Raw genomic sequence first — 19184 nt, 5'->3', positions numbered from 1 at the left:
GCAAATCCATAAGCGTTTTATAACGTATAACCTGAAAATTAAAAGCAATACAACCTATCCTATTCTCCTTATAGAAGCAGGTATTTCCCCTACCGAGAGCCTAGCTATGATTAGGCTTCTGTTGTACAAGCACAAACTCAATAACATAGGAGATCATAGACTTCCTAAGCTAGCTTTAAATTCCAGTGAAAACCACCTAAGGCTCAAATGGGGGTGGTATAAAGACACGAGGGCCTGGTTAAACTATTGGAAGATCAATGAGAATGATGCATTGCAAAACATTAATAACATTAAATTTTTTTGAAGGTTCTTTGGCGAAAATCACATAGAGAAATTTTTGTCGACGCGTTTCGAACCAACCAGTGTGGTTCAACTTGTCCTGACGATGAACCACACTGGTTGGTTCGAAACGCGTCGACAAAAATTTCTCTATGTGATTTTCGCTGAAGAATCTTCAAGAATTTGATATGGACCACAGAGGTCTCAATTCAATAACATTAAAAATATTGTTACTTCTAAGTTCAAAGATAAAATGTGGTGTGAGGAAGATTTAGCGGCTAAAAGAAAATTAATTTATTATAAGAAGGTCATCAACCCCACCCTAGAAGATCAAAAGTATGTCTCTATTTTAACTAGCTCAAAAAAGAAAATTAATATAGCAAAGATTAGAACGAACTCTCATGAGCTCCATAGTGAAACAGGTTGTTGGGCAATTCCTAAAACACCATGTATGGAAAAGATCTGCCATCTCTGTGAGAATAGGAACATCGAGGATGAAAACCACTTCCTCTTAGAGTGCCCCTGCGTACAACCACATTAGATCTCAGTTTCATAATCTTGTCGCAATACTAACCTTCCTAGCCTTTTACGATGTCAAAATTATAGTGAGCTCGAGAGGTTTTTCTCCAAACTTTTTGAGCATATGAATAAAATCTTAAATCAAACTAAATAATTTTGTTTCTTTAGGTGTGATAGACCAAAGTTTGGTCTCAATGGACGTTAGCCATCATCATCATCATCATCAATAAATTAACAGAATTTGGTGAGAACATTTACAAGCCTAATTGAAAAGATTATGGATATATATCTTAGAAAACATATTTGAATGTGATTGTTATATAAACTTATTTTATATAATGTGATGTGAGAGAATAATTTTATATAAAATATATAATTTTTATTTTACTGTGATAATTTTTTTTATGACTATATCGTTTTTAGTGGAGGTTAATTATTATTATCAATGGATTGAGAATATACAATTATATATAAGCGGGCTAAAGGCCAAGCAGGTTTCAGGTTTCAGAAGGCATCACTCAACAACAGACCACCTTGTTACGCTTAGGATCATTGCGGATGAATGTCGTAATGATAAATCCAATTTATTTTGTTGCTTTGTGGACTTTAGAAAGGCTTTCGATACGGTTCCTAGATCCAACCTTTGGAATAGATTAGAAGAGCTAAAGGTTCCTCTCGAGTTGAGAGCTGCCGCTATAAGGTTATATGAGAATGTAATTGCCAAGCTAAAGAGCAATGAAGGGTGGTCGAAAGATATTAAGTGTAACATCGGAGTTAAACAAGGTTGCCCCCTCTCCCCTACCCTATTTGGCATTTACATCGATAAGCTCGAAGGCTATTTAGAGGAAGCAGGATGTGATGGCACGATCTTAGCTAGGATAGTCGTCATCCTTCTTCTTTATGCTGACGATATTGTTCTTTTGGCAAGGTGCCCATCTGATCTTAATAAGCAACTCAGGCTTCTTAAGGATTTCTGCTCTACCATGGGTATGACTGTTAACACTGACAAAACAAAAGTTATGATTATCAAATCCAAGAAGGACACTTACGCTAATTTTATGTATGACAATAATAACTTGGAGGAAGTGTATTCTTACAAGTACCTAGGAATTGATATTCATCACAAACTCAACTGGAACCATAGCATTGAGAAAAGGATTAATGGGGGGTGGAAAGCTTACTATGGTCTTGAAAATAATTGTAAAATTGCAAACCTTGTAATGTGGGATAAAAAGAAGTTCCTCTTTGAAACTTTAGTCACTCCTGTTATCTTCTATGGCTGTGAGGTTTGGGGTTGCAGCATCTCCAGAGAATCATGGAGAAAGATTGAGCAAATCCAGAAGCGTTTTATAACTTATAACCTGAAAATTAAAAGTAATACACCCTATCCTATTCTCCTTATAGAAGCAGGTCTTTCCCTTATTGAGAGCCTAGCTATGCTTAGGTTTCTATTGTACAAGCACAAAATCAGTAAAATAAACGATCATAGACTTCCTAAGCTAGCTTTAAATTCTAGCCAAAACCACCTAAGGCTCAATCGAGGGTGGCATAAAGACACAAGGGCCTGGTTAAACTATTGGGAGATCAACGAAAATGATGCATTGCAAAACATAAATAACATTAAAGATATTGTTACTTCTAAGTTCAAAGAAAAAATGTGGTGTGAGAAAGACTTAGCGGCTAAAAGAAAATTAAGTTATTATAAGAAGGTCATCAACCCCACCCTAGAAGATCAAAAGTATCTCTCTATTTTAACTAGCTCAAAGAAGAAAATTAATATAGCAAAGATTAGAACGAATTCTCATGAGCTCCATAGTGAAACAGGTCGTTGGGTAATTCCTAAAACGCCATGGACGGAAAGGATCTGCCATATATGTAAGAATAGGAACATCGAGGATGAAAACCACTTCCTCTTAGAGTGCCCCGCGTATAACCACATTAGATCTCAGTTTCACAATCTTTGTTACAATACTGACCTTCCTAGCCTTTTACAATGTCAAAATTATAGTGAGCTCGGGAGGCTTCTCTCCAAGCTTTTTGAGCATAGGAATAAAATCTTAAATCAAAATAGATAATTTGTTTCTTTAGGTCCGATAGACCATTATTTGGTCTCAGTGGACGTTAACCATCATCATCATCATCATCAATAAAAAATTTAATTTTACAAGTGTAATAAATATTTTATGTTTTTTAATTTTTATAAAATATATTTTTTAATTTTGAATTTTAAAAAATAATGTGAATATAAATAATATAGACATATATTTATTGATGATGATGATGGTGGTGGTGGTTAACGTCCGCTGAGACCAAACATTGGTCTATCGGACCTAAAGAAACAAATTATTTATTTTGATTTAAGATTTTATTCCTATGCTAAAAAAGTTTGGAGAGAAGCCTCGTGAACTCACTATAATTTTGACATTGTAAAAGGCTAGGAAGGTTAGTATTATAACAAAGATTGTGAAACTGAGATATGATGTGGTTGTACGCGGGACACTCTAAGAGGAAGTGGATGTTCCTATTCTCACATATATGGCAGATCCTTTCCATCCATGGCATTTTAGGAACTGCCCAACGACTTGTTTCACTATGGAGCTCATGAGAATTCGTTTTAATCTTTGCTATATTAATTTTCTTCTTTGAGCTAGTTAAAATAGAGAGATACTTTTGATCTTCTAGGGTGTGGTTGATGACTTTCTTATAATAACTTAATTTTCTTTTAGCCGCTAAATCTTTCTCACACCACATTTTTTCTTTGAACTTAGAAGTAACAATATCGTTAATGTTATTTATGTTTTGCAATGCATCATTCTCGTTCATCTCCCAATAGTTTAACCAAGCCCTTGTGTCTTTATGCCACTCCGATTATAGTAAATATAAAATTATGAATTATTAATTTTATTTATTTTTTTATACATTAATTTGGAATATATAATAAATATTTTATGTATTTTAATGTTTATAAAATATATTTTTAATTTTAAATTTTAAAAATATAATAAATATTTTATGTTTTTTAATTTTTATAAAATATATTTTTAATTTTGAATTTTAAAAATGTAATAAATATTTTATGTTTTTAATTTTTATAAAATATATTTTTAATTTTGAATTTTAAAAAAGTAATTTGAATGTAAATAATATGGAAATATATTTATTTATGGCTCATTATAATAAATATAAAATTATTTTATTTAATTATTTTCCATATATTATTTTTAATTTTACTTATTTTTTTTCGGATTAGTTTAGTTTTTTATATGTACTTTTATAAGCTTTATGTGGTTAAATTTTCATAATTTAAAGTTGCTATAAATATTTATTCAATAAAGACGGTTTCATTATTTAATAATGATGATAACTAAGATCAAACATTGATCTATGGAGATCTAAAAAACAAATTATTTATTTTGATTTAAAATTTTATTCCTATACACTGTTTATTCACACCCCACATTTTTTCGGAGAAAAATCATACTAATAGGGTCTTCTCTACATGGAAACCTTCCATATTTTTATGTGGTAAAATGGCCACCATAAGTGAACCAGAAATATCGGAAATGGCCTCCGCACCTACAAAACATGCCGCTGTATTTGGTCTAAACGGGCAGAGAATAGAGTTAGATTTCTGCCAAATCGACCCGGCGACTACACTGCTCGATTATCTGCGTTATCACACTCCGTACAAAGGAACTAAGCTGGGTTGTGGAGAAGGTACAAATTGGAAGCCCATTCATTCATCATTATTTTATGTGATTTCTTTGTAACTTGCAGTAGATTCACCCAAACATTTCTATTTTTCCTTTAGATTTTACAGAGAAGGTTGTTTTGTAAACTTGGGATTGATTTCTTCTCCTGATAGCAGGTGGTTGTGGAGCTTGTGTAGTGTTGCTATCAAAATACAACATTAAAACGAAGGAGATAGATGAATTTTCAATAAGTTCATGCTTAACACTATTGGGTTCTCTAGATGGCTGTTCTATTACAACTTCCGAAGGTCTTGGGAATTGCAGGGATGGATATCATTCTGTTCACAAAAGAATGGCAGGATTTCATGGATCGCAGTGTGGATACTGCACTCCAGGAATGTGTATGTCTATCTTTGCTGCTCTTCGCCGAGCTGAATCTAAAGAAAAATCTGACTCCAAGCATGGATTTTCTAATCTTTCGGTATTGGAAGCAGAGGAAGCTATTGCAGGTAATATATGCAGATGTACTGGATACAGGCCCATTGGCGATGCGTGCAAAAGCTTTGCGGGAGATGTTGATTTGGAGGACTTGGGTCTCAACTCGTTTTGGAAAAATAATGAAGCGGCTAATCCAAATAAATTGCCGAGCTACAACCCAACTGCAGTCTGTACTTTCCCAGATTTTCTGAAGAGGGAGTTTCTAGCTAGAGGATGCACTGTGCCTAACTGCAATAACCAAAATGGTGTAGTACTGAGAGAGCCAACATTAGATTTTGCTTATAAAGAGGATATTAATGGAGAAGAGCGTTTCTGGACTAGACCATCCAGCTTGGAGGAGATATGGACAACTTTAAAACTCAAAAAAGCTGGCGGTGAAGATCTTGAACATAAGCTGGTTGTAGGAAATACAAGTGCTGGAATCTACAAGGGAATGAAACCTAAAGTATTTATTGATATCAGCAATATCCCAGAGCTACAGGTTATCAACAGACTGGATTCTTCGATTGAGGTTGGAGCAGCAGTAACCATTGCCAAGCTTATCGAAGCTTTAGAGGATAGAAAAACCGTTGATACTGGTTTATCGGATCAGGGTAAGGTGAGTTATAACAAAAAAATAGTATTGAAGGGCATTGCCGAACACATGAAAAAGGTTGCTTCTGGATTCATTAGAAATACAGCGAGTATTGGTGGTAACCTAGTTATGGCCCAGAAAATGTCATTTGATTCAGATGTTGCGACCATTCTACTGGGAGTTGGTGCATATGTCAAAATTATTTCAGCTAAAAGAATAGAATATATATTAACCATGGAGGAGTTCCTTGACAACCCTCTGGATTCAGAGTCGTTATTACTATCAGTATGCATTCCATACTGGAATGGAGCTAGTTATTCAGTGAAAGAAGATAAGGACAATGATACCACTGGAGTTTATGGCGAATTGTTGTTCAAGACATATAGAGCAGCCTGTCGTCCCCTTGGTAACGCAGTGTCTTATGTTAATGCTGCCTTCTTGGCTCGAATTTCGTTAAATAAGCCTGGGAGTAACCGCATTATTGAGAGTGTTCGACTTGCTTTTGGTGCTTTTGGTGTGAGCCACGCCATAAGGGTTAATAATGTGGAGGAATTCTTAGTTGGGAAGGTTATAACTTATGCTATTCTTTTGGAAGCAGTTCGCATGCTTAAAGTCTCCGTTGTTCCAGTGGAAGGCACTCCAAAACCAGCTTACAGGCAAAGTGTGGCTGTTGGTTTCCTTTTTGACTTCCTTTTCCCTCTTGTAAAAGATTCAGTGATTCCCTCTGTTACTTTCCACCCAAACCGTATGGATGAAATAAGCGGGTCTGTAAATTTGAATGGTTCTCTGGAAGTGAGCAATGGCCAGAGTAATATCGATCCCAAAGCAATGAAATCGCGCTGTAAGCCAAAATATCTTACAAGTGGGAGACAGATGATGGAGTTCTACAATGATTACCATCCAGTAGGCCAACCTTCTTCAAAAGTTGGTGCTGAGCTTCAGGCGTCAGGTAATTTCTTGCCATCTTGCTTTCTAGACTGTAGATATCACCTATCTTGATTCTACATCACTATAGCCCAAGCCTGCTATTCATGACCTATTTGGAAACATTTGATCCCAGCAAAACGTACACTTGTTCATATGCTTGCTCGTACTTGCGAAGAATCTATTGTGTATAGTAGTGCCATGTGGAATGAGGCAGCACACAAACTTTATAAGAAAGAGTCAGGACGACTGAAGTTCAACTAGGAGGCCAAGGATCCTAGTAGCAACCCTGTTGATTTACGCTTATGGAGGATTGCCAACACACTACCAACAACGCTATTTGAGTTCAGGTTATACTCAGTTTTGGGATCACCAGGAAAATTAGGAAGGCGAAAGGGTAGGTCACTAAATACATTAGGCTATTTAATCTTTGTTTAATGTGCCTAAATGGGCTGTAGGTGATTGATTTTCTTTAATTTATCAGCTTAATAACAACAATGAAATAGACAATATACCAACAAGATGTAGAAAGAAAACTAGGCCTATTGTGATAAAGGGCACTAAATCTACAACCCAGTATGATAGAGAGGTTCTCATGCAAGTAACACTTACATCATCATATTCTTGTTTCATAAACAATTTTTTTTTATGACAAATAATAATAATAGTAATACTGTATGTTATCGAAATATAGATACAAACGGAAATAACAATACCTGTATATTTATGAAAGATAGTGATTCGATATGTAAATAATAAACACATTATCTAATTCAACTTCAAATTGCAGAAAATCGTTATACTTCTCCAGTAGGTTGCGTGGAATCCAGAAGGATTCAGTATTGTCCAATAGGATCTGTGGGTAACATTTTTGGAATACCTTGTTAGTTTCCTTCTAAACATCTTTGTCTGCGCTAACCTGCCATACATTGAACTTTGGTGTGGAAAAACATTTTGTGACAGGGGAATCATAGTCATTTCCTAGAGGTGGCTTCTAGACTACCATTACCGACAAAAGTAGGACCAACTATAATATAATTCCTTCCCATGTTCCTGTATCCAAGCAGTTCTGTATGAACTCGTTCATGAGGTACTGTGACCAACACATCTTAATCCAATGTTCCGCGGGGATGTGTCGCTAGGGTGGGGGTGTAGTCCCCACATTTCCCATTTCCCATGCTCCAAGGATGGGAAGCCCGGGGAACATTTCCCCATGTCCTCCTTTTGGGGAAGTTTGGGGAAATGCAGGGGAAAACATTTCCTCAATGTGGGGATGTGTTTCCCCAAACGAGGTGTTTATGGGCACCCCCTAAAAAAGGGCTAGGTGTCCCCCTGAATTTTGCTTAAAAATGTGAAAATTTGATAAAAATATCATTTATTGCAATCAACCTGTAATTATCCAATGTATTTAATGATGAGAAAAACTATTTTATTGCAAATACTGAATAAAAACATCATTGCAATATTCACCAAAAATAAATTGCGGAAACTTGAGAAAATCAATCACAAAATGGACACCAATATTTTTGGACAAAATGTCCCTGAAAAAACCCTGAATGGAAAACCGGTTCTTCAGATTTGAGGGTTTTAATAATCTTTAACAAATTCTACAATTGATATATATTATAATACTGCTTGCCAAACCCCAACAAAGCTCTGGCAAAATATTTCTTCCCTCCACAAGTCCATCTAACCCCTAGAAGGCTTACAAGTTATAACCTCCCTCTGCAACTTGACATGGCCTCACACTGGCAAATACAACCTGTACGACCCCACATGTGTTGCTTCTAGACCCTCTGATGCTTACGGCCTAGACGGAATCAACCTCTCGACCCTTTTGGCAACTTGTATGACCCTCTTGGCAATCTCGTACTACCTCCTCTTGGCAAATACAAGGAAGCTCAACTTCTTTGAGAGAAAACATGACCCTCTTGGAATCCTCAAGGCCTCAATGCTTCCTTGTTTGCAGAAAAACTGTGGAAGAATTCTTCCTTCGGATCTCGGAAACTGGAAGAATACCGATGAAAGAAAACCTCGGAAAATATTCACTGCTTCAACTACTGCTGAAACCCTCACTGGTGTCAAACCCAGATCATGATGATCATTGATCTCCGAAGTTGGCCATCGATTCCCTTTATAATCCCTTGTTGAGAAATCAATGGCCAAGATCTAGATTTGAAATGATCTAATCGATGGCTAAGATCACTTAGAAACTTTTCTAGACATCTTTAAAGTAAAATTGACCATGTCTCAATTATTACTGATTAATTAATCTATTTCCCTAAGTTAAAACTTAGGGAAATAATTAAAACTGATTAATTAATTTAATTAAGACATTTCCATTCAAAAGAATAGAACACCACTAGAGGCTAGAACACCTGTTTGAGCTACATCAACCAACAAAAAACAATAATTTATGAGTGTTGAAGCTTGATATTCAACCCTAGGGCCCTTCTAATGCTATGTAATTAATGGCAATGTTAAATTCTTAATGTAAAAGGATGAAAATGAAAGATAAAGGACAATTCCTTATTCTCCTTTATCTTTCATTTTCATCCTTTTACTTGAATTTTTATCATTGCCGTTAATTGTTTCAGGATGTTTGAGAGTGGTTCCAACCTCATTGGATTTCATATGAAGAAAGTAGAATTTTAGTTCCCACTCAAAATCTAGTAGGGTTAACAATTTTCAAAATATCAAGATTGGGGGGATTGCAACGTTTCCATTGAGAATTCCTTATTTTTCATTTTCATCCTTTTACTTAAATTTTTGTCATTACCATTAATCGTTTTTAGGATGTTTGAGAGTAGTTCCAACCTCATTGGGTTTATGAAGAAAGTAGAATTTTGAATCCCACTCAAAATCCAGTAGAGTTAATAGTTTTCAAGATTTCAGGATTAGGGGGATTGCAATGTTTGCATTGGATTCTATCATGCATGATGAGATGGAACTAACATTTAATCAAAAGCACCAAGCCCTCTATGTACCTCGATGTTGGTGACATTGATGGTTGAACTCCTTTGTCATGACCCTAGTAAAAATGTACTCATCACTTAAACCAAATCTCGATTTGACATGTTAAGCTTTTTCTATCTTATTTTAATGCTTAGAGGGTTATATTGATGACGAGGATCCCAATATAGGCAACAATTTTGATGATATGTGGGTACTTGTTGTAGCATGATTTTTTTTATTTGGACTATATAGGCCATCTAGAGCCTCTTTTTTTTGACGTATTCTTGGTTCAAATATGGATTGTACTTGGTGCTATTTTGCTTATATGCACCCTTGCTATATATATGAGAAACTTTGAATATTTGTTTATAATAGTTTGGATTCATATGGATGCACATGAATATTTATGTATTTTTTTCAAAATTTGAATATTTATGTGTTTTTTTGGTCTAGTTTTTTTTTTTTCTTCATTTTTGGGTTGATTGGTTCGACGATTGGTCCGGTTTTGATAACATTGGTTCATTGTCCATTTTTCATTTTCAATTTTAACTTTTGAGTCTTAATTCTAGATATTCTTGACTAGTGTTATCAGAACCAGACTGAACTGGTCTAAACCAGCCAGTCCGACCGGTTGGAGGGAAAAACTGGTTTGGACCAGCCTCTTGAACCATACTGAACCGACCCGTTTTGTAATGGAACCGGCTGGTTCAATATCAAACTGACCATTTTCAGCGAAATGGTCGCTTCATTAGAGCCACATACAATGTAGCGTACAGACCCTGTTTGCTTTTTTTCTCTTAACTAGCATTTGGCCCATAGTAGGTGCCTAATATTCAAACCTATGGCCTTACTATTGCTATGCAGTTCATGGTAATGTTAAATTCTCAAGGTAAAAGTGACATTTTCCTTTATCTTTCATTTTCATCCTTTTACTTAAACTTTTAATATTACCATGAAATGGCTCAAGATGTTTGAGAGTGGTTTTGAACTCATTGGATTTCATATGGAGGGTAGAATTTTAGATCCCACTTAAAATCCAATAGACTGAACAATTTTTCAACATTTCAGGATTGGATAAGAGATCATCTAAGTGTAATTCAAACAAGATTGCAGTGATTCCAATGATTGAAGGAGTCATTGATCTTTAAACTTAGTTCTCCCATTATAGTCTTCTGTGCATAGAAACCTTTATCAAATTTGACTTCATTGTAAATGCATCTAGGCTTTTGATTACAAGTAAGTATCCAGGCATCTCCAAGACCTTTATAGACAACTTCAATGATGTTAAAAATTATTCCATGTTATGATCTCCTCATGGTCACTTTATAGTCAAGATCCTTGGCCTTGAACAAAACATTCTTTGTACTCAAGACTAAGAACAATCTCCTCCAATGACTCAGCCTTCCAGAGACATTAATCAAATCACAACAATATTAGTTACCAAAACAAATAGTATTCTAAGGTTATTTTAGAAGACTCTCGGCCTTCGGATAGACTGAGATTCACTCTAAGGTTCAATCTGAGTTGTTTGACATCTATAGTAGGTCTTTAGACTTCAAACTTTTATTATTGTTGTAGTGTGCTCACAAATACTTCCAAATTTGCCATAATTCATAATTTGATCAACCACTGTGAGACATGGTAAATCAACAACATCATATAATTACCAACTCTTGGTAAATCATTAGCGTCAACTACTTGCCATATCCCGGTCGATACCTGACACATGGCATATCTTAGCATCAACTAGTCACCATATTTTGGTCACATTGGCACATGGTATATAGACTAGTCACCATCATCCTGGTCAATATCTCTGACTCATGGTGAATCTCCAAGGGCCTCACTCTTCAAGGGATCCTCATCCTATCTGGAGAGTCCGAGCCTGATGCTGAAGGCACCCACTCAACTGAGTGTATGAGCCTCTAGGACCATTCTTTCTCTTTCTGGTCAATATCTTTTACTTGGAAAGAATGTCTGTCCTCTGTCGGACCATTCTCCTTAAGGTAGAATGTCTCTCCCCTACTAGACCATTTTCTTAAGGTAGAATGCATATCCTCTGATGCTATCATATCAACAATCTGGACCATTCTCCTGGTCAACCTTATCCAGAGAGAATTGTCTGTCCTTGATGTTTCTATCTCATCACTCCCTCTTACTGAGAGAGACACACTCAATCATTTCAAGCTTGCCCTTAAAGTATACAAAATTCGTTCCGAGATCAATCTACTTGACTATAGAACTGGATCCATACTGCTCCCTTCTGTACCTTGTCTTTGTTAGTTTTTGGTAGCAACGAACAAGTGTTCTAGTCTCTATGGTGTATAAGAGGCTAAGGAACACAAGATCTCCAAAACCCAGAAAAGTTTCACAAGAAAAACCCTAGAAACACTTCAATTAGATGAATTGACCAATAATTAAATATTTCCTAAGTTTAACTTAGGAAAATTGGTTAATTAAATCAGATTAATTGAGGGAAATCAATTTTTCTCTAGAGATTTCTAGAAAAGTGAATTGATGGAGTCAAGATGATCTTAGCCATTGAGTGAGATGTGATCATGGCTGTTGGTTTCCCAATAGAAGATTATAAGAGCAGGGTCGATGGGGTTGGAGAGATACAACAATAGAAGATAGTTGAGTAGTTCAACTACCCAATTGTAGTGATTCAACTATGGTGCAACTGAAGCTAGGGAGACACCGAGCAGTGGGGTTTCAGCACAGATTTGGGAGGAAAATTTCCGGAGAAAATTTCCACAGTGATTTCCAGTTTCTAAAGGTAGGAATGAGGTCGATTTATCTGCAGAGAAGGAGGCCGAATCAGCTAGTGCGAGTTAGCCAGTTTACCCAGTGCAAGTTGCAGGAGAGACATCATTCAAGTGTGCCAGTGCCAGAACTATTTCCCAGATGCAGAGTGAGTGGGTCTAGCAGCTACTAGAGGCATTTCGACTTGCAAGGAAGGAGTCCCAGAGGTTGTGCGAATTTCCAGAGGCAAGCAATGCACATTCTAGTAGGCATTGCGAGTAGCCAGAGAGAGTGCGAGTTGGTTAGGAGAGGCTAGATTGAGTTGTAGAGGGAGATTTTGAATCTCTAGTTTATTTTGTTAGTGGAGATCAGTATTTGCGGGAGCTTTGTTAGTATCAGGCAAGTATATTATTGTACTCCTAAATTGCTGAAGATTAATAATAATAAAACCCTCATTTGTTGTACTGGTTTTCCCTTCAAGGTTTTTCTAGGGACGATTTGTCCAAACATATTGGTGTTTGGTTTATTGTGTGTGTGTGCATTATTTTCTTAGTTCCAGTATTTTTATATTCCGCAACGTAGTTTTATTTGTGAAGAATTGCAGTGTGAGTTTATCGTTATTCGTCGTTAATAATTAACAACAGAGAAATAAACTGCATAAGTTAGGAGATAAATTTCTAGTTGCTGCGATTTGTGGAAATTTCACATGGTATCAGAGTAGATCTAGAGAGAGGTTGGTGTGAAATTTTCTAAATCTAACAGATCAGAAATCCTACTGCAGTAAACTGATTTGCATTACCTACTTGTGTTCTTCATTTTAACAAGTTATTTTCAGAACTATTCAGAAAATACTAATGCAAATACACTGCAGCCTACACCAATATATAGATCAAGTACTGAAAAAATAAATGAGACTACGACACAGGACACACTTATCTTTGGACTAAACGTCCTCGGAAAAACCCAGTGTGGGAAAACCGGTGCAGTAGATATGAGGGTTTTATTATTATGCAGATTTCTGAATACAACTAGGGTGCCAAATCCGGCTCACCCAACATAGAATAACCCGACAGAAGTACCTCTATCCGGAGACAAATATTTTGGTGGATCCAACCACTGGATGAACAAACCCCACAGGTGACTGCGCTGTCCCCAGTGCTGTGCAACGATGGCTCCTCCCAGCTCTGCGTCACCCACCTGGAGTTGCACTATCTCTCCCTGATGCTGCGCTGCCTCTCCGTTATGTATTCTCGGCCTTGGATGAAAGTCCCGCTGCCGAACTGTCCCTCTTTGCACTAGAAGCTTACTCCGAAATTCTCAGCAAACCACGCTCTAGAATTGTGATCTAGCTCAAGTGCCGCTCTCCCTGTGTGTGTCCTCCAACTGACCCCAAGCCTTCCTTTATACTTTTCCTGTTGAGAAATCAACGGTTGTGATCTAATCTCTAATCAACGACTAAGATTAAACTAGACTTGATCCTCGTCACTTAGAAGCTTCTCACCCATATTGACATTAATTCACTTTAATTATTTTAATTTCTTAAGTTTTACCTTAAGCACCATTAAAAATAATTAATTATTTGAATAACATGTACTCCGGGTGGAATTTCTCCAAACGATTTATGGGTCTTGGAGATCTCATGTGTTCTAGCCCCTCCACAAAATTTCGCAGTTAGAGCACATCCGATGCTACCCAAAAATCAACACTCCCTCTTAGCGAGGAATGTGCTCTAGCAATACTTCCTAGCAGAAGTATCACACTGATCCACGACATCGGTCCTCTGCACTGCTGATGCTCGACCTGCTGCCCTAAATCTACTGCGCTGTTGCTGCCACTGTACTACTGCCCATGACACTGCCACTGTCACTGCTGCATCTGTACTGCAACTCCCTCTCAATATGCTGCATCATGCTGCCCATAGCATTGCCACTGCTAACTGCTGCATTGCAACTCAGTTGCTGAGAAGTAAGCAATTGAAAAGCCACCCAAAAGTTGACATGCTGGTCAGTCTGGATGCCCCTTGACGCTGAAGCTACCTCTGCTGCTAATCTGTGCTGACCCTCTGATGCTACTGCGCTGCTGTTGTATCTGCTCTGTGCCTTCCGCACTACTGCAACACTCCACTGCGCTGCTTCAGACTTTGGCACTCTAGCTCTGCCACTATTGCTCCATCATCCCTCACACCAACTGACTCTCGTCATTCTACTACTGTCATTAAGGGCTCCCGTAGCCGTATGTGATCCAAGAGTTTGGGCACCTCAAGGATCCTACCCTTTTTCTCTTCACTGTAGCTCCAACTACAGTTCTATATCACCCCACTTCTTTTCTAGAGGTGCATGAGCACTCATGGCGCAATCATCATCGTCCTCTCCGTCAGCTTGCGCTGGAGCAGCCTTTGAGTTAGACTTCTCTTCTTTGCCCTTCTTCTTTTGGGCACTGCATGGCGAAATGACCCATTTCTCCACATCTGAAGCATCTAACTTTGGATATGTCCTTTTTCTTTCTCTTCTACTGCCCTTGATGTCCCGCTGATGTGAGATCTGCATCCTCCTCGTCCTCCTTGACTCTGATCCCTTTGCTGTTGCTTCCCGCCTTGGTCAACCGTCTGATCTCTTCCTATCGAAGCGCTGCCCACATCTCCTCCCAACTAGGAAGAGAAGCCCTAGCCAAGATGCTTTGGACAAAGGTTTCCCAGTCTTTAGTGACTGCATTCAGGGCAGTCCTGACCATAAATTCAGGATCTGGTGTAGCCCCTATGGAAGTTAGCTGGTCACGGATCCCTTGCAACCTAAGAAGGAAGGGATCGATTTCTTCTTCCTTCTGCATTTGAAACTGTCTCAGCTGACTCTCAAGCAACATCTTCCGCTGAACGAAAGTTCCCTCGTACAAAGTGGTCAAGGCCTCCCACATTTCCCTTGCTGTGTCTTTCTCAGCAATATGTGGGATCACATGATCCTTGATCCCGTCCAGGATCATGCACTTTGCTTTTGCCTGAGACTCCTCGTACTTTTTGAGAGGATCAACTTCAACCAGAACAACAATCGTCTTCAAGGCATAATCCTTGATGCAATGTTTATCCAAAACTTCCAGGATCTTGGCCTTCCAGATGACGAAGTTGGATGCTCCATCCAACCTGTCCTGATCCCTTAGTCCGTTAACAACCATCTCTGCTCAAATGAATGTCGAACTGGTTCTCTTCTCCCTCTTTCGCTGCTGCCCCAACAAAACTCGGATCTGGATTTCTTTGGCGCTAGAAATCCTCTAAGGAACAAGCTCCCTCTGAATTTCGATTTCCTTCATGGAAATCCTTCTGCCAACCACTGTCGAACCACCCCTCTCTGATCTCTCTTTGTTGCTACTCAGCACTGGATCTAGATTTCTTGGCAAGAAATCTTCTGAGGAACTGATTCCCTCTACTTTGCTTCTGCCCCACTAGGTACTATTCTGCACCAACAGAATCAACACCCCACCAGCAACTCCAGATAAAATCTGTGCTGCACCCCCAACCACAACAACTGGAAAACCGAGACTCAACAGTCTCTGCGCTGGCCCAGTAACCACTGCGCTGCCCTCTGCAGCAACAACGTCACCCAATCAGGCTGACGCAGGCTTTGCGTGAGCCTCCCTTGGTGACTGCGTCACCCCTCCTCTGCTCTCTTGGCCTGAAACTGCGTTGTCTCTCAGGACAACTGTCTTCACGCACAAATTTTTCCTCTGTCCTTTCGCTGATGGCTTCAGTCCTCCTTGATCTGCAATCGCTCTGATACCATGTGAAAATTTTTGAATCTAACAAATTAGAAATCCTACTGCAGTAAACTGATTTGCATTACCTACTTGTGTTCTTCATTTTAACAAGTTATTTTCAGAATTATTCAGAAAATATTAATGCAAATACACTGCAACCTACACCAATATACAGATCAAGTACTGAAAAATAAATGAGACAACCACACAAAGGACACACTTATTTTTGGACTAAACGTCCTCGGAAAAACCTAGTGTGGGAAAACCGGTGCAATAGATATGAGGGTTTTATATTATTCAAATTTCTGAATACAACTAGGGTGCCAAATCCGGCTCACCCAACAGAGAATAAATTCGGCAGAAGTACCTCTATCCGGAGACAAATATTTTGGCGGATGCAGCAACTGGATGAACAAACCCCACAAGTGACTGCGCTGTCCCCAGTGCTGTGCAGTGACGGCTGCTCCCAGCTCTGCGCTGGGATTGTGTCACCTCCTCTAGGAGTTGCGTCACCCTCCTGGTGAGCCTTCCTGGCTCAGAATTCGATCTATTGAATTGATGCCCAATCTGCCTCACAGAAACCCCAGCGCTGCCTCTGCGTGACTGTGTTAGCCCTCCAGCCTCTGCCTCACCCTTTTGGAGCTGCGCTGTCTTTCCCTGGTGCTGCGCTGCTTCTCTGTTATGTATTCTTGGCCTTGGACGAAAGTCCTGCTGCTGAACTGCCCCTCTCTGCACTAGAAGCTTACTTCAAAATTCTCAACAAACCACGCCCCAGAATTTTGATCTAGCTCAAGTGCTGCTCTCCTTATGTGTGTTCTCCAACTGACCCCAAGCCTTCCTTTATACATTTCCTGTTGAGAAATCAACGACCATGATCCTCTAATCAATAGCTAAGATTAAATTAGACTTGATCCTCATCACTTAGAAGCTTCTCACCCATATTTACATTAATTCACTTTAATTATTTTAATTTCCTAAGTTTTAACTTAGGCACCATTTCAAATAATTAATTATTTGAATAACATGCACTACGGGTGGAATTTCTCCAAACGATTTCTGGGTCTTGGAGATCTCATGTGTTCTAGCCCCTCCACAAAATTTCGGAGCTAGAGCACATCCGATCAATGTTGCACGAAGCGGGGACGCGAAAGTGTCATTTTCCAAAATCTAGGAAGCTTATATTTATATTTTTTTTGCATTTATATTCAAAACAAACATCCCAAATACAAGATTAGTTGTAGAAGACATTGAAACATGCATATTTTTACATAAATCAAGATAGATATGGCATCCATGATTCCATTGTACATCAATGATTAATTATTCGAGCATCAACCATCTATATTCTAGCAATTACAAACATACATCAAATTTTTAAGCATATTATAAAACATAAAACATAGAGCATATTATGATTTATCTAGCGAGTGAGCAACTGTAAACATTTGTCATGTCCAAAATTCAAATAATAATGTTTACAAAATAGGTCACTTGGTCACCGCCAAGACAAAAAGGTTCAAATTCACAACAAGCCTACAAGTCTAATGATTAATCTATGACAAAAGTAGTAAATTGTGAATATATCTACTAATCTCTCGTCCTTCCACCACGAAGAGAACGTGGCGGTGGGCCTCCACGTGGTGGCAATGAAGAAGATGGTGCTTGTGAAAGTTGTGGCACTGAAACTGATGAAGACGAACCCCCTATTGTTGGTGTTGAACCATGGAACCTGGGAACCATGGGACCAGATGGGGGTGGCATCTCAACTCGATCATCATCATCACGGAATCACTCAAAAAATTCATACCAAAAAAACCACTAGTTAACAAACAAAATTAAAAACAGGAATTAGAGAAATGCTTTATAAGCAAAATTCATACCACAATGGATACACCTGGATAAGAGCATCCTCTAATTGCTCTAATCACAACACTCCATCCTCCAAATTGGGCTTCTCTGGATTCCTGTCCCGAACCTTAAGGTCTTTATTAGTCTTTGCATCATCGCAGTAATGGGACAACAATCGCAAGTTGTAATGAACATAAACCAAACTCTCTGTCCGGTCTAAACTCAACCTGTTCCTTTTAACACTGTGGATGAAAGAATAAGAGCTCCAGCCTCCAACTCCTCTCTGCAGAAGAAGTGTTTACCAACTGTGATAGCACCCGCAATGCCAAAGTTTGTAGAAGTGGAATAGCACCTCCACGCATGTTCCACCACTCAAGAGAAGAAAAAGTCTCTCGATCTCTAATTGCATGCATGCTCCCAAATGGACCAGTGCTAAGCATATAGTTGCTCAATTGTGTCTGTACGAAACACGTTTTGGAAAAACCGAAACACAAATCGGGATAACCGAAATGTGGATCAGAAAAAACCGAAACACGTTTTGGAAAAAACAGAAACACGGATCGGGCCGTATGGTTCCGAAATGGCAGGAACCGTATTTTTCAGCCTGATCCGTGTTTCGGTTTTTCGGAAACGTGTTTCGGAGGGCGGATCACCCACGGATCTGTACGGATCGCGGATCGGGCTTTTGATCCGGGGAGGGGGGACGTTTCCTGCAACACTGCATCCGATGCTACCCAAAAATCAACAATTGGTGTAGATAAGAGAGATCAGTGCACTGGAGAACAAATCTATGTGTTGGTCAGTTAGCCAGTGCGTGTTTCAAAGGCTGTAGTTCGATTTCCAGTCCAGGGAGGTGATTTGGAGGAAGTGAGAGTTGTCTCAGTGAGTAGCAAAAGGCAGTGAGGTTGCCGGAAAAGATTTCCAGAGGCAAATCGAAATTTTCAGAGCAGATCTAGCATAGAGGGTTTTCCGCAAAAGGGTTTTGCAGGGTAAATCAATGCAAGGCTTGGAAGAGAAAGCACATGAGGGTCTTATAACCCATTTTATTAATTTCTCCAGTGTATTTGAGGTCACAAATTTTCCTGAGATGACCGCAACAGGATTGAGAGATTATGATAGGTTGGATGGAGACTCCAACTTTGGTATCTGTAAGGCTAGGATGCTATTTCTATTGGACGAGAACGATATGAAGTAGTTCGCTACATCAATTATAATTGTACCAACAGATCCCATCTAGTTTCATGAGTATAGAAAGGATAATGCCAAAGCCAAGAGGATTATTCTTGATGGAGTCAGGGATCACGTTGTTCCACATATTGCAAAAAAGGGAATAACAAAGGAGATGTGGGATGCCATTGTTAAGCTGTACCAGGATCTGTCAGAGAACCGAAAAATGATTCTCAAAGAAA

At 38.6% G+C, this 19184-nt stretch overlaps 1 protein-coding gene across 2 annotated transcripts in view; it reads left to right on the top strand.

Annotated features, from left to right (window-relative positions):
• The first annotated feature begins 4287 nt into the window (after positions 1–4287).
• LOC149233606 (indole-3-acetaldehyde oxidase-like) overlaps positions 4288–19184 on the top strand; it is a 292839-nt gene continuing 277942 nt past the window's right edge. Inside the window, exons 1-2 of one of the 2 annotated variants that reach the window (XM_089379807.1) lie at positions 4288–4515; positions 4667–6511. In XM_089379807.1, the coding sequence (XP_089235933.1) occupies positions 4329–4515; positions 4667–6511 (2032 nt within the window). In that variant the 5' untranslated portion in view covers positions 4288–4328. The remainder of the gene's footprint in view (positions 4516–4666; positions 6512–19184) is intronic. The other variant, XM_089379806.1, reaches the window with a different exon arrangement.

The sequence above is a fragment of the Pinus tabuliformis genome, chromosome J (assembly GCF_031772625.1).
Source record: "Pinus tabuliformis cultivar Carrire ecotype Pingquan chromosome J, CPIR1, whole genome shotgun sequence".
NCBI lineage: Eukaryota > Viridiplantae > Streptophyta > Pinopsida > Pinales > Pinaceae > Pinus > Pinus tabuliformis.
Note: the sequence above shows the minus strand (reverse complement) of the source record. Positions and strands in the feature narration are given on the sequence as shown.